At 40.1% G+C, this 27,379-nt stretch overlaps 2 protein-coding genes across 2 annotated transcripts in view; one reads left to right on the top strand and one right to left on the bottom strand.

Annotated features, from left to right (window-relative positions):
* The window catches only part of LOC118854408 (LRP2 binding protein), a 40,571-nt gene extending 39,961 nt beyond the window's left edge, over positions 1–610 (top strand). Inside the window, exon 10 of the mRNA XM_036764770.1 lies at positions 79–610. The gene's annotated coding sequence lies outside the window, so the exon portion shown is untranslated. The remainder of the gene's footprint in view (positions 1–78) is intronic.
* Positions 611–3,129: 2,519 nt separating this feature from the next.
* The window catches only part of SNX25 (sorting nexin 25), a 252,808-nt gene continuing 228,558 nt past the window's right edge, over positions 3,130–27,379 (bottom strand). The window contains exons 15-19 of the mRNA XM_036765361.1: positions 26,209–26,326; positions 19,122–19,188; positions 7,874–8,055; positions 4,146–4,246; positions 3,130–3,463 (exon numbers count right to left, since the gene is read on the bottom strand). Of these exons, the coding sequence (XP_036621256.1) occupies positions 3,383–3,463; positions 4,146–4,246; positions 7,874–8,055; positions 19,122–19,188; positions 26,209–26,326 (549 nt within the window). The 3' untranslated portion in view covers positions 3,130–3,382. The remainder of the gene's footprint in view (positions 3,464–4,145; positions 4,247–7,873; positions 8,056–19,121; positions 19,189–26,208; positions 26,327–27,379) is intronic.

The following is a 27,379-nucleotide window of genomic DNA, read 5'->3' as shown; positions in this document are numbered from 1 at the left end:
AACACTTTTAATAGCTAGTAATGTTGTGAAACATATATCATGTATATATAATGTTATGAAACATAATATATTCCCCAGAATGCTGCCTGATAATGTAGAAATGGGACTGAATTAGAGATGAAAAAGCCCGCAGATCAAGGACACAAAGAAGTCTATGCTGGAGGTGACAGAATCAAAATTCCATCATAATTCCTCAAAAGGGCACTGATTTTCATGGGAGTTGAAAGAAGAAAAGAAATGAAAGGCATAAAGAAGAACCTTCTTGCCAAAAAGAGGGGACTAAGAAAATATAAACTTCTGGACACAAACATTTCCAGTGCTACTAAATTTTTATGAGAATAATCTACATAGACTGATGTCATCCTTGATAAAGGCAGGAAAGAGGAACAAGCAGGATTTTCCCAAAATTCTCTTCTGTTCTACATATTTATAGTCAACACAGTTGACTGAAGGATCCAGAGAAAAGAAGATCTCACTGTGCTTACTGACTATAAAAATATTTGAAGGGAAATTCTGCTCTAAAGACTTTTCAACAAACTGTCTCCCATGTGTCACAATCATCCAAGATAATTTGAAATATGGAACAATAAAAATTTTTTCAACAACTCTTATGAAATATCAAGCAAAGTGAATAACACAAAAACATATCTTCAAGAAAATTGTTCATCATTGTCATAGAAAAGGTCTCAGACAGAGTCTAAGATAAATAGCGGGTTCTCAAGATGCTCCTGTTTACGAATGACATGATACATACTGCATCAGAGTCTAAAAAGGGGTTCTAAAAAGCTTGCTTTTGTGTTCTGGGCCTCTCTGGAAGTCTGGAAAGCCCATGGACCCCTTCTCAAAACACCGTTTCTTTTAAATGCATAGCTAGTCTTAAAAATTACAAATGTATCACTATGTAATACATAATATCACAAAAGAAACAAATTATATTGAAACACAGTAACCAAAACATTTTTTTAAAAGTTCACAGGTGGAAGAACCCCTGGGACAGAACATTTCAGAGCATTGTGAGATCCATGCTCTTTCAAAGAGGTTTGGTTTGACTATGTACTCGTGAAAACCAGGTGGATGAAGAACGCCTGTGGAGGATAATTTGCTGCTGGCAGTACAACCCACAGAACTGGTTTATTAGTACATACGTCTTGTCAGACACTGGAAATGGATAAGTTGGGCCCAGAACTGAATAAGGGGGAAAGACAGGTTGGAATGCTTTGGGGAAGCCACAAGGTTATTTTAATGACCATGAATTTCTCCTTGAAAAAGAGACCCATCTTTTTAACACTAATATTGATCTGGTCATGTTACATGGCTGTGAATCTCAGAAGAATGAAGTATCACCCAAAGGACAATGAAGAGGCACATAGTAGGTAAAAGCAGATCACACACATAATCAAGGAATTACCCAGGAAAAGTGGGGTAAAGGCTGTCTCCAAAGACATATGACTGAAAGTCATATAGAGAAAGAGAGTACCAAGAGAGATGCTCTGTGCTCCCTTGGTATCCACTTAGTATTAATAACTGGGTAGATGGACCCCTGTGATGGACTTGTGGGAGGACAAAGAGGAGAGTTACACTTATTGGGTAGGCACGGATGAGTAGTGCCATACATTGCTGGAAGGAATAGCGACACAAATGAGATTGTAGTTCCATTAGAAAACACTAGAGAATATAAGGGGCTTTCTGATTTATACAACAAGCCTGTTATGTGGAAAAGGCAAGTGTTATTCCCAATGTATAGATGAGGAAAGTGAGGTGTTAAGGAAGCATCAAGGCTATGACTTGAATCGAGGTCTTTTGGAATTAGAAAGATAAACCAATTTTGATGAAATCTAATTTGTAGGATTCAACTTAACAGCCATAGGTTAAATCAAAGGATAGCAATTAAGCCAGGGACTGGACCGGTGATCATTGGTATGACCAACTTCAAACTTCCAGATAAAGATGTTCCCACTGCCAACGCAAGGTGGTAATTTCTTTGTAACTTGTAGTATTAGAGAATTGCCTGGAGTCCCCAACAAAAAGGATTTGTTCTGTGAAGTTTGGATTCAATCAAAGGGCCGCACTTGAGGTCCTAGCGGGCCACATGTGGTCTTGAGGCCACGAGTTCCCCATCCTTGGCCCTAGACCCTTTAGAGGTTAAGTGAATGGCCCTGGATCACACAGGATGCATCAGAAGCAAGACTTCAACTCAGGTCACTGGAACATATTTTGAAGTTGTACTTTGTCTTTGATATATCCAAATCCTTGCAACTCTCTGAAGTATTCTCTACCTAGGATGACCTAATCCTTTCATATCCTACTCATTTTTAAGGTATAATTCACATCCTCCTTCCTCCAGGAAGGCTTCCCTAACCACATCAACTAGAAGCCACTAGACTTCAATGACTTTGATGACTCTGGAGGAGAGAGTGAAGCTGATGATAATTCACATGCAAGTCAAGGCATCACTCTCATGAGGACATCGGTCCCCTTCAAGAATGAAGGATGAATAACAACCAGAAGTGACTGCTCCCTTCTCTGTTTCCACAGCGTGGCTTACCCCAAGCACTCCTTGGTTCTTGCAATTTCCAACCTTGTATTGCTACATACAATTATATATTATCCTTAGAGAACGAGCCTAGTTAATTTTGGAGAGGCTTAACATGAGTTTTGCTACAAGGCGATGAATTTTTCAACTGCAGAAACTTTGGAGAATGAGGGTCAGATATTTTTGAAGTACCATTCCCCACTAGACTGCAAACTCTTTGACAGCAGGGACTGGGATTTTTTTTTATTTTTGGTATTCTCTATAGCACCCACTTAAGAAATACTTATTGATTGGTTAAAGTGTTGGGACTCTGTAGCTCTGTAGGGTCCTTTTCATTATTTATTGCTTACAAATGCTTCAAACTATGGGAAATCTTTGGTAAAAATAAAAACAATAGCTTTCACATAAAGTATCGCACAACGATGCTCTCTGATACATAGGAAAGGAGAAAGGAATGTTTAGAATCCTTAGTGAGGAGATGACCTAAATAGCATTCATTGGCTTTTGCCATTTGAAGCAAAACCATCTCCATAAATGTTTAAAATATTTCCTAGATTTTTATCACTTACATCGACAATCATGATGTTCAACCAGAATTTTGAAATTTAAGGTATTTATATAGCTGTTTATTTAAATAAAAACCAATAATTACACAGTGGCGTATTTTCTATCTGACTACGGCATCAAATCTTTTCAAGTCTGTTTACTTCACATAAAACTAAGAGAAAAAAAACTGAAAATAAAAACCAATATAGTTCTCAATCAGCCCTCTATGGAAAAGAGGAAAATAATTGTCATGTCTATTATTACACAGACATTTCTCTAGCGGCTTTTTGTGTTTTTGGAGCCTCAAACTTGACTGGCTTTCAGTTGATCTAAGTGAATTCTCAGCTCAGGACACAACTCAATTAGCAGCAGTTCCATCAGCACCTGAAACAGGAAAAGAAGAAAAATAGGTCGCTGAGGTTTTCCAGGAACTTGATGAAATTCCAATTTTTTCATCTAAATAGGGGGGCCACAGAGAACAGGAAATGATCAGAATTCAGCATAGGGCTGAGTTCTTTCTTTGAACTGCTAATAATGATCAAATTATTGTAAAATATCTCATAACCAAAAATCTTTTAAATTTTTTTTTTTTGAAATTAAAAATCTATTTTCTCTGCCTCTAACTCCAGCGGGAAAGAAAAAGGCAAAAACAGAAACAAAATCCTCATAACAAATATGTATGGACAAGCACAATAAAATTCCCTCATTGGTCATATTCCAAAAAAATGTGTCTCTTCTGCACTCTGAGTCTAACATAATCATAATTCTCAGGATGGGTGGGGGAGAAGAGGTTGGCGATTGAATACAATAGACCAAATGTGAAAGTCTGACACTTATTTTAAGATGTCTTGAAATTGAATCACAAAAATTTTTTAAAAAACAATAAATGGATTGAATTCAACAAATATTCACTTAATGCCTGTTACATGTAATGCACTCTACTGGATGGTCACATGAGAAGCTAGGGATGGAAGGAAGGGGTACGGTGTAATTAAAATGAGCAAATCTCAGGCATTCAAATGGGAACTGTGGAATCCCTGACTTACTTATACTTTAATTTACTCACATATAATAGATGCTTATTGGCTCTTGTCTCTTGCAGTGCATTGAATATTTTTATTATACCATGACGGGCATTTTGCTGTCCAACTAGGCTCTGGAGCATATCTGAAAAAAAATTATATTTTAGACTTCTGCTGATAACAAAGCACATAATTATTAGTGAGTAGCAAATACATAATAAGATGTTAAAATTGTATGTGTTATGTATATAAACATTGAGAAATGGGGCTAACCTATGATCAGCCCATCTGGAAATGTCTCAAAATTATAGTAAACTGCATTTTAAAAGTTTTCAGTATAAAATATATAAAATAAAATACATGAAATTACAAAGGAAACCAATTATATGTTGAAATATATTTAACAAAATATTTTTCTAAAAAAAAAACCCACCAAGTTCATCAACCCCAAGTTAAGAACTGCTGCTTTAAATTCGCTAGAAAAGAGGGCTGGAGCCCAGATGACTGCTTGAAAACAAGGACTCGCTTAAGCTCTCCCCCAAGCCCTTCCGAACACCGGCAAAAAATGACTGTAAACAAATTCTAGAGCTACAGAACCCACGAAATAACAGAGGGAAGCAGGTCTCCAGTCCAGGACAGCCTGGATGGTCACTGGGAAGGCACTGTGCTGGGAGCAGAGCACAGCCCAATGTGGGCCACTCCAGGACAGACCAGGGGCGGAGTAGGCCACTGGGAGGAGCAGGCCTAAGGGCCCTGAATCACTGAGCTGTGGCAGTTACCAGACTTCTCAACCTACAAATGCCAAAGACAATGAAGCAGGTCAGTGGGAAAACTACTGGATCTGAGTGAGAAAACGATGCTGTCTGGCCCCAGCCCCAGGGGCAGCGGGCGGCAGCAGCAGGAAGCTCCAGCAGCTGCTTCCAGAGTTCCAGTGGCAGCTGCTTCCGAAATCCCTGGCCCACACAGTGGGAGGAATCAAGCGGCTGATCAGAGCAGGAGTGCAGGGAGCACTTTGCTGGCACTGAGGCAGGGTTCTCTTGCTTTGCCCTGCTTAGATCTGGGTCGTGGTCCTGATTAGTGGTTCTTGGGGGAGTAGGAGCGCTGGTGTGGCAGAGCTTGTGGTGACTAGAAGTAGCTCTGAAAACAGCAGCACAAAAACCCCTGAGGCTTGGGACAAAGCACTCTCCATTCTGAAAGCAGTCATATGCTGACTAAAAGCTCAAAAGTCAAGTAACTGGCTGGGAAAATGAGCAAGCAGCGTAAAAGGACTCAGACTCAGACTACAGAATCTTTTTTTGGTAACAAAGAAGATCGAAACATACAACCAAAAGTCAACAAAGTCGAAGATTCTACATCAAAAGCCTTCCAGAAAAATATGAATTGGTCTCAATGATTGGAAAATCAAGTAAGAGGAGTAGAGGAAAAATTGCTAGAAAAGCCATGAAAAAATTTTAAGATCAAAATTTATCCATATTTAATTTCCAAAATGCAGTTTTGATTTTCATCACCTATAAATTAAGTTCCTAAATGTAGCACTGATCCCCAACTAATGGCCCCCTCTGAACCCTCATCACAACACAAAGGGAATGATGCTAAACTCTAGCCATTTAATTTGATTAAGCTCAACAACCATTTAAGTGCCTCCTACGTGCCAGAGGTAGCAGATTCTACCAAGTTGGAAAGGCACTATTTATGCATAGTCTTGGCAACATACTATGTGTCCACCTTCCAAAGCCTAGCCTGGCTAATTGAGAGGCCCACCAACAGAAGGAGGTCCATTGTTTGGTCACAACTAATCAGTCCGGCAACAAGCATTTATTAGGCACTTGCTGTGTGTAAGGCACTGTGATAAGCACCAAGGATACCAAGAAAGGCCAAAACACAATCATTTCCCTGAAGGCTTTCGCTCACATTCTAATGGGGAAGACAACATATAAGCGACTATATGCATACAAGACACATATAATGTAAATGGGAGATAATTTCTGAGGGAAAGCATAAGAAACAGGGGAGAGAAAGTTGGTGAGGAGGAGGGAGAAGGAGGGAGGATTTGGGCAATCTTGAAGGGTGTGAAGGAAGCTAAGAGGCAGAGGTGAGGAGGAAGAGCATGGCAGGTATAGGGTATAGCCAATGAGAAGGCATGGAGTCAAGAGATGGAGTGCTGGATTCTAGGGAAATCAAAGATGTTGTTGGATCATAAAGTAACATGTAAGAAGACTGGAAAAGTAGAAAAGGACCAGGTTGTGAAAGACTTTAAATGCCAAATAGCATTTTATATTGGATCCTGGCACCAACAGGGAGCCACTGGAGTTTACTGAGGAGAAGAATGGAATGAAGTGTGGCAAGACCCTAGGCAAGGAGACCAAGTCATTGTAGTTCTCCAGGCATGAGGTGGTAGGGATGTGGATTTGGGTGGTGGCTACATGAGTGCAGAGAAGTATATGAGAGATGTTGTGAAGGCAGAAATGATGGTACACGGTGAAAGACTCGATATGTGAGTGTGAGTAAGAAATCAAGGGTGACACCCTACTAGAATGGTGGGTAACAGGAAAGTTCAGAAGAGGGGAAGGTTTGGGGAGAAAGATAAGTTCTGCTTTGGATCCGTTGAGTTGGAGACATGCAGTAACTCACAAAAATACTGTCTACTAAGATTTAAAGGGGTTATTGTCTGGTTGGTTGAGGGAGAACTCACACTGCCAAAATCATGGATGCTTGATAAATTTTATATATATAAAATATATATGTGTGTATATATATAATATATGTGTATATATAAAGAGAGAGATATATAGATAGAATTGTATATGTATATATGTATGTGCGTATGTATGTGTATTTTTGTGTATGTATATATGTGTGTGTATCCATATACACACAAATATACAAACACACACACACAATAAAAGAGACAGCTAGGTGGCACAATGGATAGAACACTGGGCTTGGAACCAGGAAGACTCATCTTCCTGAGTTCAAATCTACCTCAGACACTTACTAGCTATGTGACCTTGGGCAAGTCACTTCACCCTTTTTGCCTGAGTTTCCTCATGTATAAAATGAGCTGGAGAAGGAAATGGCAAACCACTCCAGTATCTTTGCCCAGAAATCCCCAAATGGGGTCACCAAGAATTGAATATGACTGAAAACAACAAAACAACAATGGACATACATATGCATATTTTCAGGAGAAATAATTCAATACATTGGCCAAGTCTGAAAATGTCTGCCTTATTCTACACCTCTACTCCATCACCGATTTTCCAAGAAGATAGTGGCATAGTTCATTAATCTGCTAAAGTTATGATTGGCAATGTATTGATCATAATTTTTTAGTCAACTCTTTCATTTTACAAATGGGGAGACTGAGGCCCAAGAAAGTTAAGTAAGTTGCCCAAAATCCTACTGGTGGTATTAGATGATGAATTTCAACCTAGATATTCTGACTTCAGAGACAGTTCTTGAAGACTGATAACCTGCTTCCCCTAAGTTTTTTTTTTTTTCCTAAACTAGGATGACCTTCTTTAGAAAGATTTCTATGCCTGCATCCTCTTGGCCACCTTTCTCTGGACGCTTTCTTAAGGGTGATATCACAGAGACCAAAATTTAATGCAAATTTTTTCCTATTTAGTTCTCTGTTATTCTTTTCTCTGACTGTGTATATGTATATATACATATGTGTATATAGATGTATATACAAACATATGTGCACGCATATATATGCATGCATGCATGCATACACACACACACACACACACACACACACAAGACTCACCTGGAATGTTTTCAAGTAGTTTTTGCTGTGCTCTCTGTTTAGTTTCCTGACTTTGCTCCTCACTCCTGGGTGGTGTTGGTGGGGCTAGCTTTCCATTTGGCCAAAATGCATCCCGAAAAACATTGATATAATAAACCAACATTGGCTCACTGAAGATCCAGTTCACTGTGTCTCGTATTTGTCTTGTAAGAGAAAAAGTGAATATCATCAGTCAGTTATTCAGATTTTTATAAAACACTTCTTTACCCTCATGTCCTTTCAGAAAGGTTTTGAAAGCAGTTAATTGTCTGACAGATCAGAGCTCTCCTGAACTAAATGACCACAGAAGGAGATGGACTCTGGCTTGACTTTGGCTCCAGAATCAACTTGTTATTTATTTGTTTCTTTTTCTCAGTCCAGACTTGTGATTTCATTGGCACGGGGAGTTCTTGGTAAGAAAACTCCCTGTATCAAGTGTATAAGTGCATATCCATGACCGTTGCCCATTTGGGTCACCTGAGGGCACCAAGAAGTTAATGGCTTGTCCAAGGTGACAAAGCATGCCAGAAATAGGACTTGAACTCAGATCTCCTGGTCTCTCAGGTCAACTCCCTTTCCACTACTACGACTCTATTAATGTGATAATGGATTTTGATTCTTCGCTGGTGTTAACAATCTACAATTGTCTCATGGCTTCTGGTTTCTCTTAATCAGGGGTTCTTAACCTTTTTGGGCTGTTGGTGAAGCCTATGGATCTGTTCTCAGAAGAACAATGGCTGCCTAGCTTGATAACTGAAAGAAATGCTAAATTTCAATTAGAGGTTAGTGAAAATAAAGATGTGATTTTTCATTTCCCCATCTAAGTCCGTAGATACTTGAAATCCAGGCTCATAGATCCCAAGTCAAGAATCTTCCCTGTAAATGTTTACACCTCTTTAATGTACAAAGACAATGGCTGAGAGTTTATACAGGTTTATAAGGAGTGTTTTGTAGTGTTTTATACTACACTATTTAAGGAATGGGGTGACTAGGTGGCACAGGGGATAGAGTGCCAGGCCTAAAGTCAGAAAGACTCATCCTTCTGAGTTCAAATCTAGCTTCAGACACTTACTAGCTAGGCAAGTCTTTTAACTCAGTTTGCCTCAGTTCCTCCTCAGTAAAATGACTTAGAAAAGGAAACAGCAAACCACTTCAGTATCTTTGCCAAGAAAACCCCAAATGAGGTCACAAATTTGGACATGTCTGAGAAGGAGTGAACAACAAAATTTAAGTAACTCATTGGACCAAGAAATGCTACAGATTGAAAATAGAAACAGGTTTAAGAATGATAGCTCCCTACTGGATCATGAAGGGATGTTTAGGAGCACATATCTTTAATTTTTTGCAATTAAAAAGGAAACAGAGGCACTTGTACTCTAGGTCCCTTGGTGCTGCTATGAGAGATACAATATTAGGATGTATGGATCATTGTTCTTAACCAGCATGGTCTACATTCCTTCTGTAATACGAACAGCTCCGATTTCTTTAACACTCTTAGGATTACAGGGTGCTATCTTCTCCACAGATCTGTGAGTCACGTGGTATAAATACCACGATCTCCATTCTACAGATAGGAAAATGGAATCGGAGTAAGAAAAATGACTTGCTTGAGTTCACACCCAAGCCTAGATTGGACAGAGCTTTCTATTCCACCTGCTACCTCTCAGAAATGGAAGAAAAAGTATACTACAAATGGAAGGCCTGAGAAAACAGGCCAATTTTCAATGATGCAGATAAGTAACATTCACAGTTAAGCTACCCTTTGGGCCAATAATTTCAGAACTAGAATACAGTTGGACTGGAATAACTTCAAACTCTTCCCCATCTTGTCTCATAGCCACTAACAAGAAAGTTCACCGATCAATCAACAAGCAGTTATTAAGGGCTCACCATGTGCCAAATATGTTAGGTACTAGAAATACAAAGACAAAAACCAGTCTGATATCAAGAAGTTTGCATTTAACAGGGGAATCAACAAAGACACTATTTTTTTTTGGACTGGTCCTGTGATTTCAATGGAATAGAGAATTCCCTCTACCAATTCAGGTCAGCACCTGTTTGGCAACTTAAGAGTCTCAGAGAGTTGTGGGGGCCACGTAGAAGTTAAGTGACCTATGCAAGGTTACATAGGATGTACCAGAGGGAGGGTTTGAAACCTGGTTCCTAACTCTAAGGCCAGTTTGCTGTTTCTTTATGCCATGTTACCCATCATAAATAAAATATCAGAGCTGCCATGGAGATGGAGATGCTTTCCTAAAATCAACCAGCCATAGACATCATGGGACTGGAGCAGGGAGGATCTTAGGAAGGAGAAGAAGCCCGGGGTCAAAAGGTAGAGAGTTTGAACTTCATATTCCACCTTGGCACCATGTAGACTTCTTCCATAGCTGAATATGTATGTGGTTATTAATCTGTGCTCCTCTGGCTTTCCCTACAAATCCACTGAGAGGAAACAGTGAAGTTGATGCCGGCCCTGAAAGGGACTATGACCATTAGGCTAACTGGACAAGGTTTAGTGAGTTCCTGTCCCTTAAAGACAATTTCCCTTTTCCAGGACTGCGAGTCACAGAAAGAATCAAATGCCTCCACCCACCTCTGTGAGAAAAAGGAGTTAACACAGTCAATTTTCTGTTGCCATCAGCAATGTCTATGCTGCCTGTATAAGCCCATAGACTGCTCCCCCCCCTCACTGATGAGCTACTCTTTCCTTCAGCACCGTCAACGCTATTATCACATAAAGAAATTAGTGGCTACTAACAGTTGTGGTGTGGTCATGGAGATGGCAAATGGGAGGGAAGGGCAGCTGGAAAAGAGTGGAGGGCCTATCTGGTACCTAACATGAGACATGGGATGGGAGCTGATGGAGTAATGATTTCTTCTATAGAAGATAACAAACCTCCTCAGTTACTCTGCTATAGAATTCTTTATCCAGGTGGAGATGATAAACAGTTGAAAAAGAAAAGAAAAAGGGAAAGGGGAAGGGGGGGAGAGAGATACAGAGAGAGACAGACAGAGAGAGAGAGACAGAGAGAAAGAGAGAGATTTCTAATCCCCCAGACTAGAGATATTTGATGAGCCTTCCTAGGATGAAGAGGCAGAGGGGAATGCCTTCTGTGTGGACCTTATAGTCCTGTTTAAATGCTTCACTGGAGCACACCTGGGCTCTCCTCCAGTATCCAATATCCAATATCTAGCCCCATTTTCAGCAGCTGCTTACACTGGGTAGAGATAGTTGAAGAATGAGGACTCTTCCCCTCCCCCCCTCCTTAATTAGTGCCAATACCCATCACTGGAAAGTGGCTGAAATCAATTCTGATGCAGGGTTATAAACAGTAAATACAAGGCAATTTTGTGGGAAACACCGGGGTGGGGTCGGAGGAGGGCAATGGAGGCAGCGAGGGAAGGAAGAGGGGGAGGCAGGCATAGATCAGGAAGGGTTTGGTGTAGGAGGCAGCATCTAGGCTGAGCTTGGAAAGAATCATGGATTCTATGATGTGGAATTGAGGAGAGAGTGTATTCTAGGCATGGAGAATACAAAAGCAGAGAGATGGGAGATAAAGTTATTTGTGAGAACCATCATAAAAACCAGTTTTATTGTAGTGTAGAATGTGTGATGGGGAGTGGAGTAATGTGCATGAAGCCTGAAAGAGGAGGCTGGACTAGGTGGGGAAGGAATTTACAGGCTAAATAGACAGTCACTGGTACTCATTGAGAAGGAAAATAACCAGGTCAGATCTGTGCTTTAGGGATATCACTTTGGTGGATGTTTGGAAAGATTACTGTAAAAGAGAGAGAATTGAGGCAAGGAGACCAGTTAAGCAGCTACTGCAAAGATCCAGGTGGGACATGCAGAGAAAGAATTATGGAGTCAGAATGCAGATGGAAGCATACGATTTGCTCTCTCTTTTTTGTTTTGTTTCTTCTTTCTCATAGTTCATCCCATTGGTTCTAATTCTTCTTTGCAACATGACTAACAATGTGAAAAAATGTGAATGTATATGTAGAGCTTATATCAACTTGCATGCAGTTTTGGGGAGGGTGAAGGGGAGGAAGGGGGAGAAAATTTGGAACTCAAAAGCTTGTTTTCATTGTCCTACCCTTCCCCTGTGGCCCAGTATAATGGACTCATGATTTGGAGTCGGGGGAGCTAGCTCTGCCATTTAGCATCACAGTATCAGAGAAGGGACCTCTAGGGTTTCTTAAATCATTTTAGTGCCATGGACCCCCTTAGGCATTCTAGTGAAGCCAGTGTACCCCTTTTCAGAAAGGTGTTTTTAAATGCATAAAATAAAATATGTAGGATTATAAAGGAAACCATTACAATATAGTTATCAATATTTAAAAAAAGTTCATGGACCTGAAATTAAGGACCTTGGTCTAGTATAACCCACCTCATTTCATGTTTGAAGAAACAGAGGTTTAGAAGTGATGGGACTTGTATAAGGTCACATAAATTAATGTCAGTGGTGTATTTTAAGCCCGTGTCTGATTTCTCCTGAGCCAGCCCTCTCTTGACTGTACCAAGCTGCTTTCTAGCTGCCTATCTGACCTATATAACTACCTATAGTCCCTTCATTTCTCTAGTCCTGTTACACCCTCTGTAAAATGAGAGGGTTAGATTTGATGACAGTAAGTTCCCTTCCAGCTCTAAATCTAAAATCCTTTGCCTTGGCTTACAGTCTGATGGTATTAATGAAAGGTAGAAAGCCAAGTAGGGATCATCAACAAACAGGAGGCAGACCGGTGCTGGGCATATCACAGTAGACTTCGGGACACGAAAACCCAAGTTCTAATCCTGCCTCCAACAGTTACTAGCTGTCTAACTCTGGGCAACAGACTCAGTTTCTTCAATCCCAAATCTTATTTTTCATCTTCATTGTGACCTCCAATCCCTCAGTTCTTTACCAGGCTTTGACCCCCATTGTGGCTAAAAACTCTCTTCCCTTCCTGTTCTTGACCCCTTGATAAACCCTATGCTGTCCTCTTCTCTCACGTTCCTTGTCTCTTTGTCCTATGGCCAGTGTAGCCCTACCCCTGCCTCAGATTCAAATCACTCCCACTTTCCCTATTATTTGTTCAGCTAATTATAATGGGCCCGGTCAACACAGTTTTGTGATTTCCCTCCCCTCCTCCCCAGCTTTGTTGTTGTTTATCCTTCAAAACTAGGGGGTGGGAATCACAAAACTGTGTTGACTGGGCCCATTACAAATTGATGTTCCATAGTCTCTGCAGCAAGGCCATCCTTTTCTGTCTCCCCAATCAATTCACTCTCCCTCTCACCACAGTGGTTTTTCCAAACCTTTTCATCCCTCCTCAAATCTCCCATAGCCCTCTCTGGCTTTGACCAGAGTTACTAGTTGCTCATTTGATCCCTGGACAGGGTATCATGCTTAGACAATGCGTGCCCATCTCTGCAGAGCTTAATGACTCCAAATCCCTGGAAAGGATAGGGGCTGTGGACCCACATATGAGTCAGGACCCACACTTCCTGGCTTTTCTTCTCTGCCATGTCAAGTTCCAATGTTCATCTATTCAAATACTCATTTTAAAACAAAGATGTGTTTGAAGATTAAAAAAAAAAAGAACCCGTATAAACAGTCCAAAAATACTGTTAAAACTTATATCCTCCCCACTCCCTACCTGGCTCATTCATATGCACCATGCAAACAAATGAGAATAGAAAATATCAATTTAAACAACTTAAATTTTGATAAGAGGCTCTCCTCAAATGCCATGATCACAGTGTTCTCCATCCCTTTTGATCTGACTTCTCATTTAGACAAAACCCGTAGGAGGCCATTAGCTCAATTCTAGCTGATAGAATTAGAGTGGCCTACACAGTGGGAGGCCCAGATGGAACCTGCTGCCTCCTTACCCACTTCTCTAATAGCAGCAGAGCAAAGAGCAAAGAAGCAGAGACCTAAATCCTCAACAGCCCTCAGCCATCTCCATGAAATAAAAGTCTCTGGATGATGCCTCTTCTCTAACCTCAATTCAAATTGCTATCAGATGTCTGATCTACTCATAAGCCACAGTGACTTATTTTAATACTTAAGAAAATAAAGCTCTCAATAGGAACATTTCATTCATTTATGAGTTGATGGTCTAGTGCAAAGGTCCCCAAAGTGGATGATACTGCCCCTTGAAGGATGCTGGAAACGATCCAGGAGGTGGTAGAAGCCTAAGGCGTGACTGGGGGGTGGGGCATTGAATAAAAATAAGGGGGCAATGGAAGCAGAAGGAAAGAAGAAAAGATAAAATTTTGAAAAACCATTCACACACGTCATTGGTTGTATAGTAGAGTTAAAGTCACAGTGATTACATTATTTTCCAAATAAACACATAAAACACAAGTTATACTCAATCAGTGATCAAGTCCACCAACAGGTCTTAACAAGCAAGTGTTGGCAAGTGAGCTTGTTGCACATTGTTGGGAAGTCCAGCACGCGCAGGCAGGAATATGTGCGAGTAATGACTTGTTTACAATATGATAATATGCATAGGGAAATACTGTGTCATCAAAATTTCAATGCAGGAAAAAAAAACCAAGAATTTATAATAAATTACTAAATTTAAGATGTCATTTAAAAAAATTATATTTTTTTTGAAATGATACAAATTTCAAAAGAAAAAACACTGTTAAAGGGTTAAAGAAAGTAACTTTCCAGCGGGGTGCTCAGTAGTTTCTTTAAAGGGGGCAGTAGGCCAAATAAATTTGGGAACCTCTTCTAGGGGAAGGAGAGATCTGGGTTCACATCTCATGTCTGAGACTTACTAGCTATGGGATGATATGCAAGTCCATTAACCTCAATGTAAAAGTTTCCTAATCTCTAAAATGGGAATAATAAGCCCTGTAGTAACAACATCAGAGGACTCTTAGGTGGCTTAGGTGGCTTCACTGAGATGAGGGAGGCTGTGAACGTTAAAGCTGTGTATAAGCATTAGCTATTAATATCATTGTTTATTTGTGCTTCTGTTGTATACTTAGATTCACAGAAAATTAGGCCAGGAGAACAAAAGGGGTACTTGCAGTAGTTAAAATATCACAAGAGGAACTGAAGCTAGAATTAAAAATGGCTTACGGTGATCAGGAGAAAATAACGGGGAAAATTGCCAATATAAACAATAAAGTTGGAAGCCAACAAATAGCAACAGAAGTAATTAGCAAGAAATTTAACATAGTCAAAGGCCTCCCAGGCTTCAAAATATATTACAGAATAATAATTATGAAAGCTATTTATGATGGGAAATACAGAAAAAAGTCAACGGAACAGAAGACAGAACCCAGAAATAGACCCCCATGGTATGAGGGAGATTGGTACCAAGAAGAAAAAAAATGGGGAACAGAATCATTATTTAATCAAAACTATTGGGATGATTAGCTAGATCCACACTACACAATGTACTCCAATAAATTCTAATTGGACCAATTATATAAATATGAAAAAAAAATTACTGATTTTAGCATCACAAGGACTGAAATAGAGACCTGGTATACTTACTAACCGTGTGAATTCAGACCAATCATTTAACCTTTAAATTCAGTTTTTTCATCTGTAAAATAAGGAGAAAGTTACCCTTGCCCACTACCCACTTTATGAGGTTGCTTGTTGGGAGAAAAACACTTTGTAAACCTGATAATGCCCTAAGAATGTGTGAACCATTATTTGGTGTTTGAACTAGTTGTGTTTTGTCATTTACTAAAGCTAAAATGGGAAGAGAAATGGGCAGCTTCCAAAGGCTTAGAAAAAGAAATATCTTTAATTGAAGTAAAATGGTTTGCCCCAGCAGACTGAAAGCAGAAGCAATGAAGAATACTTTCTGAGAGGCGGGCAAATCTTTTCATAGTCCCAACACTGAGATTTTTCTACTATAGAGATACGAGAACCCCCCAAATATAATTAAATCACTAATTAAATCAATTCCCTCCTCCTGTCCCCACAGAGCAGAGGTAATCCTAGGTCCTTGACGGCTATACCAGTGGGGCACAGGTTTTGAAGAGTCCTACTAAGGTGGAAAGGCTTCAAGCCTCAGACTTGATTTAAACGTCTTAGGTGTTATGGATCCATCTTACACTTCAAGAGATAGTTAGTCCACACACTTCAAGATCCTACACCATGACTGGTCTGTCACCCATGGACCAATCTAGCAGATGTGGGGACACTTATCATCAGAGAACTGGCCACCAGGTGATGATTATTGAGAGTGGGGGCAGGGGTTAACAAACTCCTGAAACTACTACGGTAAGACAGGGTTATGTCATTGGAGAAAGTAACCACACTGATGCATTCATGACTTTTTTTTTTTGAAGCATTATAGGATAAAATAGAATGTAAACTCCTTTAGAGCAGGTACCATTTTCTGTTATTGTATTCCTAAAACTTAGATGCATATTAAATTCATGCATAAATGAATCAAGCATGCTCAATGCAATATAACGAAGAGAAAATGTCCTTTTCTGCTCCTAAGTTTCAATACATAAAAATTTGCCATATTTCTTCTAATTACATGCATATATTTAAGTAGCAAGTATGAATTAACATTTAACTGGAAATAATTAATTTTATCACAAAATACCATTTTATTTTAAGATTATAAAAAAAGTATATATTTCCCCTTCAGATTCAATCCTATTGTATTTTTGGCATCTGAATGATATTTTCAAGTCTCATGAAAGATCTAAATTTTGAATATAGAGGCACTTGAAAAAAAGACCTTTTACTAAAGCATCATAAATAGATGTCATCTAGAGCAAGGTATTTTATTCAAACTATCCTCTCCTCTTACATAATATCAAAATTATACTTAATGCAGTTATATTCCAGGAATAAAGATTAATTATGACAGAGATCTCTGGGGACACTGAAGAATAGGAAGATAGAGCCCTCCAAAAGCTGCCTCTTTGACTAACATTATAGGAGGCCAAAATGGAGCTAACCTTTGATTAAAGCACCTCGATGTTTTCCCCATAAAATAAAACTAAATGAAATATGTACTTTTAAATTCTATTAGATGGTAACTCCATTAGGACAGAGGCTATGTGTTAGCTAAAATTTGTGTCTCCCCAGCACACAAAATAGGAATAAATGAATGTGGAACAGGTGAGTGAACCATATACACAATAGCTTATCAAATATGCAAATTACATTGAAAAGATGAAAGTATCATCAAATATTTCTAGGAACTCAGTGAGTGCTGAATAAAAACAGTTGATTGTAGAGATGACTGTTTTCAACAGTGTGTTCTCCCACCACTTAACCATATCACAATCCCTCCATGATGTAGACATAGATCACAACCCCTTCAAGATCAAATATTTTAAGAGTTACTTTAGTACAAGAAGGGTAGCTATGTCGCACAGTGGATCGAGGTCCAGGCATGGAGTCAGGAAGACTCATCTTCATGAGTTCAGATATGGCCTTAGCTGTGTAACCCTGGACAAATCACTTGACCCCGTTTGTCTCAGTTTACTTATCTGCAAAATGAGCTAGAGAAAGAAACGTCAAATCATTCCAGTGTCTGCCAAGAAAACCGCAAATGGGGTCACAAAGAGTTGGACGCCACTGAAAAACAACTGAACACTTAAAAGAATCAAACCAACCCAAACCAAATCAAACAACACATGTCATTTCAGGGATACATGCAGACTACACCATGGGGAAAGCAAAGCATATCTTGGGTTTCCATTCCAGTCTGTTCTGAGGTTCACTCACTGTAGCTTGGAGGGTGTCAACTGAATATCTCTTAAGGTATGAGGTAGAACAATGATACATAAGATGTTCAAATTTGTGCTGTGACTGGGAAACAACTTCTCCAGAGAGTCCTTTGACCTTGGCAGCTGAGTTAATTTGATCTTTCATGGCCTCTGACCACTAAGAGGATAACCAAGTCACTCATAAGAGCAGAAATGAGAGGAAATTCTCCTACGGATGTGAATCTCTATTTTACCACTGTAGCCAACTGAAGAAGCAAAGCTGAGCCTGGCTCAAGGCCAGTCCATTGGTCATTTAGGTCTGAGAGTGAAACAGAGTGAGACACTTGTAGGTCATTCAACAGTTAATGAAAAGAGATTTACTTAGCCATGGCAGGATAAGGATATTCAAAAAGGCTATATATTGGCATCTCAATTGATTATACTGTGAATCACCAGTCAAGAATCAGACCTTCTCTGGTGCTCTTCATGGAGGCTTTGTTCATAGAAAACAAGGAAGTGATGTCAACAGTCTGAGCCCTGAGTCCTCTGAATTAACCAAGTCTTGAGCAACATCCTAATACCTTCTAAGCAAAAACTAGCCTAACCTGCATGAGGGCAGGGAATAGGATGTTGTTCCCATTATAAAAGGTGACCACTGTCATAGTGGACAGAGAAATGATGAAATCACTGGACACGAGTGAATGACCTTGGGCACTCTTAGACTGTCTTCTCTAGAAAATAAGTCATACTGCTCTGGTTGGGTGACATCTGGACTACGGGGTTCAGCTCTGGGTCCAATATTTTCAGAAATGACCCTTGTACATACAAGTTGGAACAGGCAACTAGGGTAGCAAGCGAACTTAAAACCATAGCACATGAGGATAGGTTAAAGAATTGAGGACACTTGGCTCAGAGGAAAGTAGAGATAATGACAGCAGCCTTAATGAATCTGAAGTGCTTTGAGGCAGAAGAAAGACTAGACTTGTCCTACTTGGCACCAGAGGGCAGAATGAGGGTCAAGGGTGGAAGTTACAGAGAGGCAAATTTTGGCTTCATATAACGAAAGATTTCTTAACATTTAGAGCTGTCCAAAAGTGGAATGGGCTTCCTTGGGGAAAAATGAGCCCCCATCAGTGGAGGTACTCAAGTAAAGACAGGATATCTACTTGTTGAGGCTGCTATAGAAAAGGAAGGACTAGCTGATTTCTAAGGTCCTTTCTAAGTCTGACATTATATCAGTGCCTGGGGCCATATACGACTGTCTGGTAAATTAAGTGACCCGTGTAGGCACAGAACAGGGCATCACAGGATCATAAGATCTTAGATTTAGAATTGGAAGAGATCTCAGAGACTCTCAACTTTAACTCCTTATCTTCACTGATGGGGAAACAGACAGTTTAAGTGACTTGTCCAGGGTTACTTAGGCAGCAAGCAGGCTTTGAACCTGGCCCTCTGACTCCAGAGTCAGTGCCCCTTCCACTGTACCATGCTGATCTCATAAATTTCATAACCATATTAAAAACAGCTGCTACTCACTTGTTGATCGTTCTTCCAAAAGTGACTTGGACTAGCGCAATTAGTGTCCTTCTCACCCACTTAAACACTGGAAGAAAAATCAAGATAAGAGCATCATCACAAGATGGTATCACCCTCATGCATTTCCAACAACAACGTAGATTCTGGATCTGTTCACCTCCTTCCCTGTTATCTCAACCTAGCCTAGATATTCCACCATCAAAGTGAGACAAAGCAAGTCAATTAATAAATGCTGCAATTTTTGTGGCACCTTAAAGTCTTTTCCTTACAACAATGTTTTGTATTACATACCCACCTATGTTGGCACCTTATCCTCTGATTAGACTGTAAGTTCTATGAGGGCAGGGCCTGTGTCTTATTTAAACTTTATGCCTATTAAAATATCTATACAGACTCTTGATGTTTGTTGAATGTTACTACAGAAAAAAATGTGTACACACACAAATATATAAGCTCACTTTCCAGGTCTCTCTTTTTGCCCATCTTGCTTCATGTGACACTTACTGTCTGTGTATGTGTAAATAAATAAATAATTAAGTACCTACTATATGCAAAGCACTGAGAATCGAAATAAAAAATGTAGACAGTCTCTGCCCTCAAGAAGCTCACATTCTAATGGTGGAGATAACAGATATGGAAGGTTTCAGCTATGAGTCAGGTGGAAAAGTCACATGATCCTTGGGAGACTGTGGAAAAACAGATGTTACTATCTCTTTTTAATTTTTTTTTTTTGTGCAGAGCAATTGGGGTTAAGTGACTTGCCCAAGGTCACACAGCTAGTACATGTGTCAAGTGTCTGAGGCCAGATTTGAACTCAGATCCTCCTGACTCCAGGGCCAGTGCTCTACTCACTGCGCCACCTAGCTGCCCCAATATCTCTTTTTTAAATGTCATTTCCACTGAAAGAATCATATCAGTTTCTAATGTCGAACCATTTGTTAGTACCAAGGACTTTGATGGTTAAGAACTTTCCTTTTTGGGTCTTCAGTAGCTTTGGTTATAGCATCTGCAGGAGCAGTTTCCAGGCTGTATCTGCAAAGGGGGCACTTCCCAGGATGATGCATGAGGACACTGGGCTGGAAGCATCACTATTCCCAAGGCTCTAGGTTCAGGGTCTTAGGCGTTTCCATGAGGGTTTGAGGGATTATGGCAGTCAAGGTGTTAGTAGAGGTTTGACTCGTCTGGCACATGCTTCCTCCTCTCTCTCCCTCAAAAATATGTATATGGATACATATATTATATACAGCACATATCATATATACGTATACATACACACTGTACACATATTATATATGTGTAAGACGTCCCCCCGTGGAATGGGAAGACGAGAACAATTTGTTCCAGCAGCTACAAAAGTGGCCAAAGCAGGTGCCGTATAGAGCTTAGAGGCTGGTCAGACATGAAGACACTGTATCCCAGGCTATCACCGGTCATGTTGACTTTTATCTTGCCATTGGACTTTGATGAATCAGGAAGAGAGATTAAGACTGATGACTTTGTGCAACTCTGCTTCAATTAAATCCAGTTCACACATGAGTTAAGATATCACCCTGTGGTGTCACTGGTCCTCTTCAAAAATGAAGGACAAACAATCACTGGTCCTCTTCAAAAATGAAGGACAAACAACAATCATATATGTGTATGTCATATAAAACTTGTATAACCTTGTATCAAAGGTTATGATGTGAATATGAAAGGTGAGAGAAGTAAAGAATTCAGAGGATGGAATGATCACTTCTGGCTGGTGAATTAAGGAAACCTTTCACAGCAGAGGTGGCATTTCTTTCACAGAGAAATCTGGGACCATTAAAAGACCTTTGCAGTTTCCTGAAGGCAATCCCACTCTCTTCTTTCCTTTTAATTCTGGGCCCAACTCATTGGCAATTTGCAGTATCTGTCCAAGGTATATACACTGAGTGATGATTCTTCTAATTGACTGTTTATCATAGTCCAAACAAGAGCCAGTCTTCATCCCCTTGGTTCCTTTTGGGTGCATAGTTAGGTTCCAACTTTATTGAGCAGTTAGGGGTCTTATTCAGCAGACTCTGCTGTGGTTCCACAGTTGGGTGCAAGCAGCAATTTAAATACAACATTTATGAACACAACCTTCCATTTCACTTCCATTTTTTCACAAGTAGAGTATAAACAAGGGCTGACCATCCAGTTCTCATTACACCTTGGTCTAGGGAAGGACTGTCTTGCTACTATTCCAATTCGCATAGTGAAGCTAGGGGAAAAAAATTACAAAATCAAGTGCCTGCAACTGTAGAAGCCCTGGATGAAATTACTGTGAAACATTTTCTATATGTGTTTTACTCCATAAAATTCAAAAAGCTCAAGTGAAGAATCGGCTCTGGCTTTCTCTAATCAAGGCCACATAAGACCTTCTTCCACCATGAAACCAGAGCATAGCACAAATTTAATAAGGCCCATATACCCCTTCTCCCATAGCTAACCCTAGTTTTCCTTACATTGAAGAAAGGTCTGCCAAATGGTGTGTGTGTGTGTGTGTGTGTGTGTGTGTGTGTGTGTGTGTGTGTGTTCTTAAGATGTGGACAGGGTATGTTTCATAGACTCTACTATCCCAGAGTCACAGGCAAACTCCTCAAGAGGGAGTAAGTTTCAACTCTGAAAGATATATAAACTCTGATCAATGCAACGACCATCTATGATTCCAGATGACTCATGATGAAACCTGCTACCCACCTTCTGAGAGATGGATGATGGACTCAGGAGTGCAGATGAGACAGAAATTTTTTTGGACATGACCAATATGGGGATTTAGTTTGCTTGACTATACACACTTGTACTAGGGGTTTTGTTTGTTTTTTTTTTCTTTTCTAAAGGGGACAGGGAGCTGGGAAGGAGAGAACACAGATTTTCATTGATTATTAGGTTTTCTTGCACTAGAATTCTTAAGGGTGGAAGCTGGATAACCACTTGTCTGGATTGCTATGAAGAGATTCCCTCTTCAGGTAGGGATTGAGTTAGAGAATGTTGGGTCCTAGGGTGCCTCTCAATTGAGGGCCATGGGCTTCTTGTGTCCCCTGAGTTTTTGTACCTACTATATATCATCCCTTATGACACCCACCTGCTTACCTGATGCCTGGATTTCTGTATCTAAGAAATAGGCAGTTTTATTATTATTAATAATAGATCACTCAGGAAGTGTTCCAACTGTTTTTACCGATGTGTTCAAGGGCATTTCAAGGATGAAATCAGGTGGGTTTTTTTTATCAACCCCCATTTTTTTTAAAAGCTTTCTATAGGATTTGAGGCTGCAGACCACTTATTCCTTCTTTAGCACGTAGCCATAAAATTAATTACACGGTAGAATCAATACAGTAGAAACTCAAGATAATGTTAATTTGATCTTCTCCTATGTATACTGGAATAGTGAAGGATTTGGAGTTAGAGAAGCCAGGTAACTATTGCATGTTACCTGTGTGACATAGGAAAGTATTTAGCTTTTAATTCCCTGATGTGTAAAATATTGGGGTTGGACTAAGTGGCTTCTAAGCCCTCCCCAGTTCTGATTCTTATGATCCCATGAATTTGAATCCTGGCTCTGCTACCTATGTGACCTTGGGTGATTGACTTCTATGGGTCTTTACCTTCCCATCTCTAAAACAAGAAAGCTGGACAAGGTGATTAAAATTTCCTTCCAGCTCTAAATCTTAGGCTCTTAAGCTTCTGAGTCCATTTTCAATTCTGCAGTTTAGTAGATTCATGAAGATTTTGTACTAAGATCTTAAGATTGGGGGAAGGAGTAAAAGGTGGGAAGTAATGGGTGACTATATCATATAAAAAATCTGCAATAAAAATGACTTTTTTGTATAAAAGCCCAGTCTCCCAGACAATTGTGTTCTTCAAAAATACCAGAAAACTGGCTAGCATTCAGAAATAGACTGGCATTATAGAGATCTTCTCATTTTGGGGGATGGCATGGGGCCATGAAGGTACAGCTAGATGGTACCGTGCTTACAGGGTTGGCCCTGGAGTTGGGAAGATCTGAGTTCAAATTTGACCTCAGACACTAGCTGTGTGACCCTGGACAAATCACTGAACCCTGTTTGCTTCATTTTCCTGATCTGTCAAATGAGCTGGAGAAGGAAATGGCAAACCAATATCTCTGCCAATATCTCTGCCAAGAAAATCCCAAATGCAGTCACAAGGAGTTGGACATGACTAAATTGACAAAAACAAAAAAAAAAACAACAAATGGGGCCATGTGAGGTACATGTCTGTCTGTGACTCGCAACCAAGTCCACCCAATATTCCAGAGGCCTTCTTAATTTTATTTTCTCCTCACACTATGAGGTCAACAGTGGTACCCTTTGGACATCTGTCACTTGTCATTCTTAATACACAAGTAGCCTATCTTCTCTTTATGTCATACTTTGCTTTGATGAATCTTTGCTTTTTGTTTACTACTGTTGTTCTCTGAAGTTCTTCTTTGGTTTTATGTTAGGATCTGCTTATCTCCTTCCGGGGCTTTTCCTCTGCCCTCTGGGTGATGCTCTGAGGGACAGTGGTATTCCAAGTCTCATTGCTACACAGTAAAACCATTAAGATGCCAGTATTGAAAAGATGGTCCTTTACGGTTATCAACAGGATCAATTGCTTGGGGTCAGGAAACAATTTGAAATTTCCTAAAAAGAATCCAGCCCTTTCATCAACTCAACTCCTTTTCAACTCTGGCCCTGACTCTTATTGTCCATCCTAAATGTGCATACTGTTGGGTTGAAGTCTCTATAGGGTTGAAATCTGACATTCTCCATCCATTTGGTCTTTCTTGTGTGAATGGTTGGGCCAACCTCCATTGAGCGATTATGGATCTCTTCCAGGGCACTCTACAGTATCTTTGGGCTTAATGTAATCAACACAACGTCATCCACATCTGACCAGCCATAGAGAATCTCTCTTTGAGCTGGACTCCATGCTGCTACTCCTCCATCACTGTAGTGAATACTTTTGGTGAGCGTACATCTCCCTAATTTATGTCTCACTTGGTGTTTATTATCAGCAGGTCATCAAACAGTCAGTCAATAAACACCTATTACGTGCCAGGAACTGTTCATAATCACTGAGAATACAAAGAAAGGTTGTTTCTGTTATGCCTTCCAAATAATCCTGATTGATGGTGATATAGAGGTGGGAGATATCCTGGTGTAAAAGAGGCTGTAAGTTAGGGTTTTGTCCCGACTGAGTCACATGAACGCTTTTTCATAATCAACAAACAAGCACAATGGGATCTTATACTTTCTACATCTTTCAGTCAGTTGTGAGGTGTTCCACTATTGAATACAGTTCCCAAAAGCCTGCTTGTTCCTTAAAAATGCCCTCATCAAAGATGCTCTCAATTTGTGTATGAATAACATTTAAAATTTCTGTAAAGACGGAACAGAAGACATTTGGGTCTTTAACTGTTATCGTTTGCTCAGTCACTTTTGGGGGATAAATAAGGTTTAACATTTTTTCATGCCTTTGATATCTTCTCCTTCTTTTGCTACCTTGTCATTGGTACCTTGGTGCTCCATTAATTGAATCATATCCATCACAACTCTTCTCTATACATACCTGATCCAATCTGACCACTTTTCCCATCATTATTCTCTTCAGGGCCATATGAATGTTCATTGTCATCTTTATTTTGGTTTTGACCCTACTGTGATTTAATTGGACTAACTCCCAGTGTACCTCTGCCAAACATTACCCTGCCCTTCCCTCTCATCCTTACACTGAATGGAATGTAAGTTCCTTAAGGGCAGGAACAACTTCTTTTTGCCTATATCCCCAACACCTAGTATAATTCCTGTTCTACAGAAATATAGCAGGCACAAAACAAGTTCTTGTTAAGACTAACCAATTGACCCGACACCCTTTTAAACCCCGTGAAGTCACAACACTGTCCTACGTCTTTTAGTCTATGCTGATCTTTCATCTCTTTGAACCCATGCATTGCTGTCATTGTAATGTTTGTATCACACAGTTGAACACTTCTTTGTTCTCTCAGTATTTCACATACGTTGGCTTTATCTCTTCTGCTTGGACTTGGTATCCCTCTTATGTCCCGCTCTTCTAATGTACTATTTGACATTATGGTTATTCTTGTCTACATCTTTCCACCTCCCAGACTGTATCATCTATATCCTTAGGGAACAAGGCTTATTTATTATTGCATCTCCCCCCAGACTGAATCCAGTGCAGTGCACAGGAAAGGCATTTAATAAAAAGGCTGTTGAATTAAATGAAATCAGCTGAATTTGAATGGAATTGATTGTTCCTACAAGGCAAGGGCTATACAATTCATATTCCATCTTATCCTCCATTGTGCCCATAATTATGCTGTGCACATCTGCTCAGTATTTACCAGCTCTTTTATCTGTAGGATGCTCTGTCTTGCTTAGAGATTGACAATTTTGTTTGCATGGGTCCTGTCTCCACATTACAGTCTGTCTACCCTTCGGTGGGTGGTTTTCATGAATTGCTGGGACCAAAGAAAGCTATTACTCTATGGCCTCCTCTTGGTGCTGAGTTTTGCCATTTTCAGCTAGATGGGCCCTCAAATAACAGATACAGTCTATCTTGGAGCCCACAATCAAAGCCCTTTTAGCTTGGTAGGGCCTCCTAGAGCTTAGGTTCCTTTGACATAGCATTTGAGGATTCAAGGTCACCTTCATGTCACAGTGGGACATCAGAGAAGGACTTTAGTGTCTTGGACATTTCACAGAGTAAGAATAAAAAAAATCATTATTCAATAAAATATCAACTTCAGACCCTACAGCCCTAGAAAACTTTACATTAATTTAAAAAGAAATTTTAGTGGATATGTATCTGTATCCTATGTTGTGTATTATTGATCTTCACATAACCCAGAAAAAACCTCTCTACTTATAGCCCTGAAAACCAAAGTACCCTTTTGTTTCTGCCATTCAGACTAAGGTTCTAAGGAAATCAGAGCTTCTTGGTGCAAAAAAAGTTCACTAGTTTCATCCAAGAATCAACGTATTTTTTGATTTTTTTTTATTTTAAAATTATCTCAACTACCAACATCTACTACGTATCAAGCAAGAAAGAGGCTTACTTCCTCGAAGTTCAAATATCTCCCCGATCAGCATGAAACACGGCTCAGCCAAAGCATCCTTCTTCCCATCTACATCATCACCATAATCTGACAGGTCACTGTCTTCTTCTGCCTCCTCCTGGGGATATAGTAAGATCATAAGTAAACAGTTACTCACAGATGGAAATAAATATATCAGCGTAGCTTCCTTCATTTTGAATTCCTTACTGTTGGCCCATATTTTATTATGTAGCTTCCACTAAAGCAGAGACAAAAGTAGCACAGTGTAGTGTAATGGGAAAGGAAACTGGAGTTAGTGTTGGAAGGGCTGGGTTTGAGTCCTGGCTCTGCTACTCACGACTTCCACAACATTGAACAAATTCCTTCATGTCTCCGGCTTCAATTTCCTCATCTCTAAAGTGACGGGGATCAAACCAGATGATCGATTCTGTGGACGTCTTCCTCCCCTGCCTCATGGTGGCATGCATGGAGATAACCCTCAATTCTCTAGAGCCAGGCCAGGAGAGAGAAAGCTCTCAGGGGTCCTACAAAGCTGAAAAGCCTTCGGGGATAGATGAAATAACAGGATTTGGAGCTGAGGACCAGCCTGGCTAAGTTGAGCAAGGCTCATCAGGAGGAATATGGACCCTGGGGGAGGAATTCTTTTGGCCATGACAAGTCACAAAGGGCATCCAGCGAGGCACAGAAGGGTTAGGATCTGCACCAGTAGAAAGACCACTCACTTCTAGGGATAAAAATCATAATCTTTGAGGTACCGAAGGGGAAGCTCTCCAGAAAAGAAGCCTCTCTTTTTCACACTGGCAGAAACTTGCTAATTTGCAAATGGGTAGGCAGGCAGATAGGACAGAGCAGGAGACCTAGAGTCAGAAAGACCCAAGTTCAGATCTTGCCACACTTACTTGTTGTGTGTTGTCATTGCTGTTCAGTCATTTCAGTTGTGCCCAATTCTTTGCAACCCCACTCGGGATTTCCTTGGCAAAGATACCGGAGTGGTTTGCCATTTCCTCCTGCAGCTCATTTTTACAGATGAGAAACTGAGGCAAACAGGGTTAGGTGATTTGCCCAGGGTCACACACCTAGTTCTACCTGAGGCCGGATTTGAACTCAGGAAGATGAGTCTTCTTCACGTCAGGCACAGTGTTCTATCCACTGTACCACCTAGCTGCCCCAG

Source organism: Trichosurus vulpecula, chromosome 6, assembly GCF_011100635.1.
Source record: "Trichosurus vulpecula isolate mTriVul1 chromosome 6, mTriVul1.pri, whole genome shotgun sequence".
NCBI lineage: Eukaryota > Metazoa > Chordata > Mammalia > Diprotodontia > Phalangeridae > Trichosurus > Trichosurus vulpecula.
This window is presented reverse-complemented; position numbering and strand designations above follow the sequence as displayed.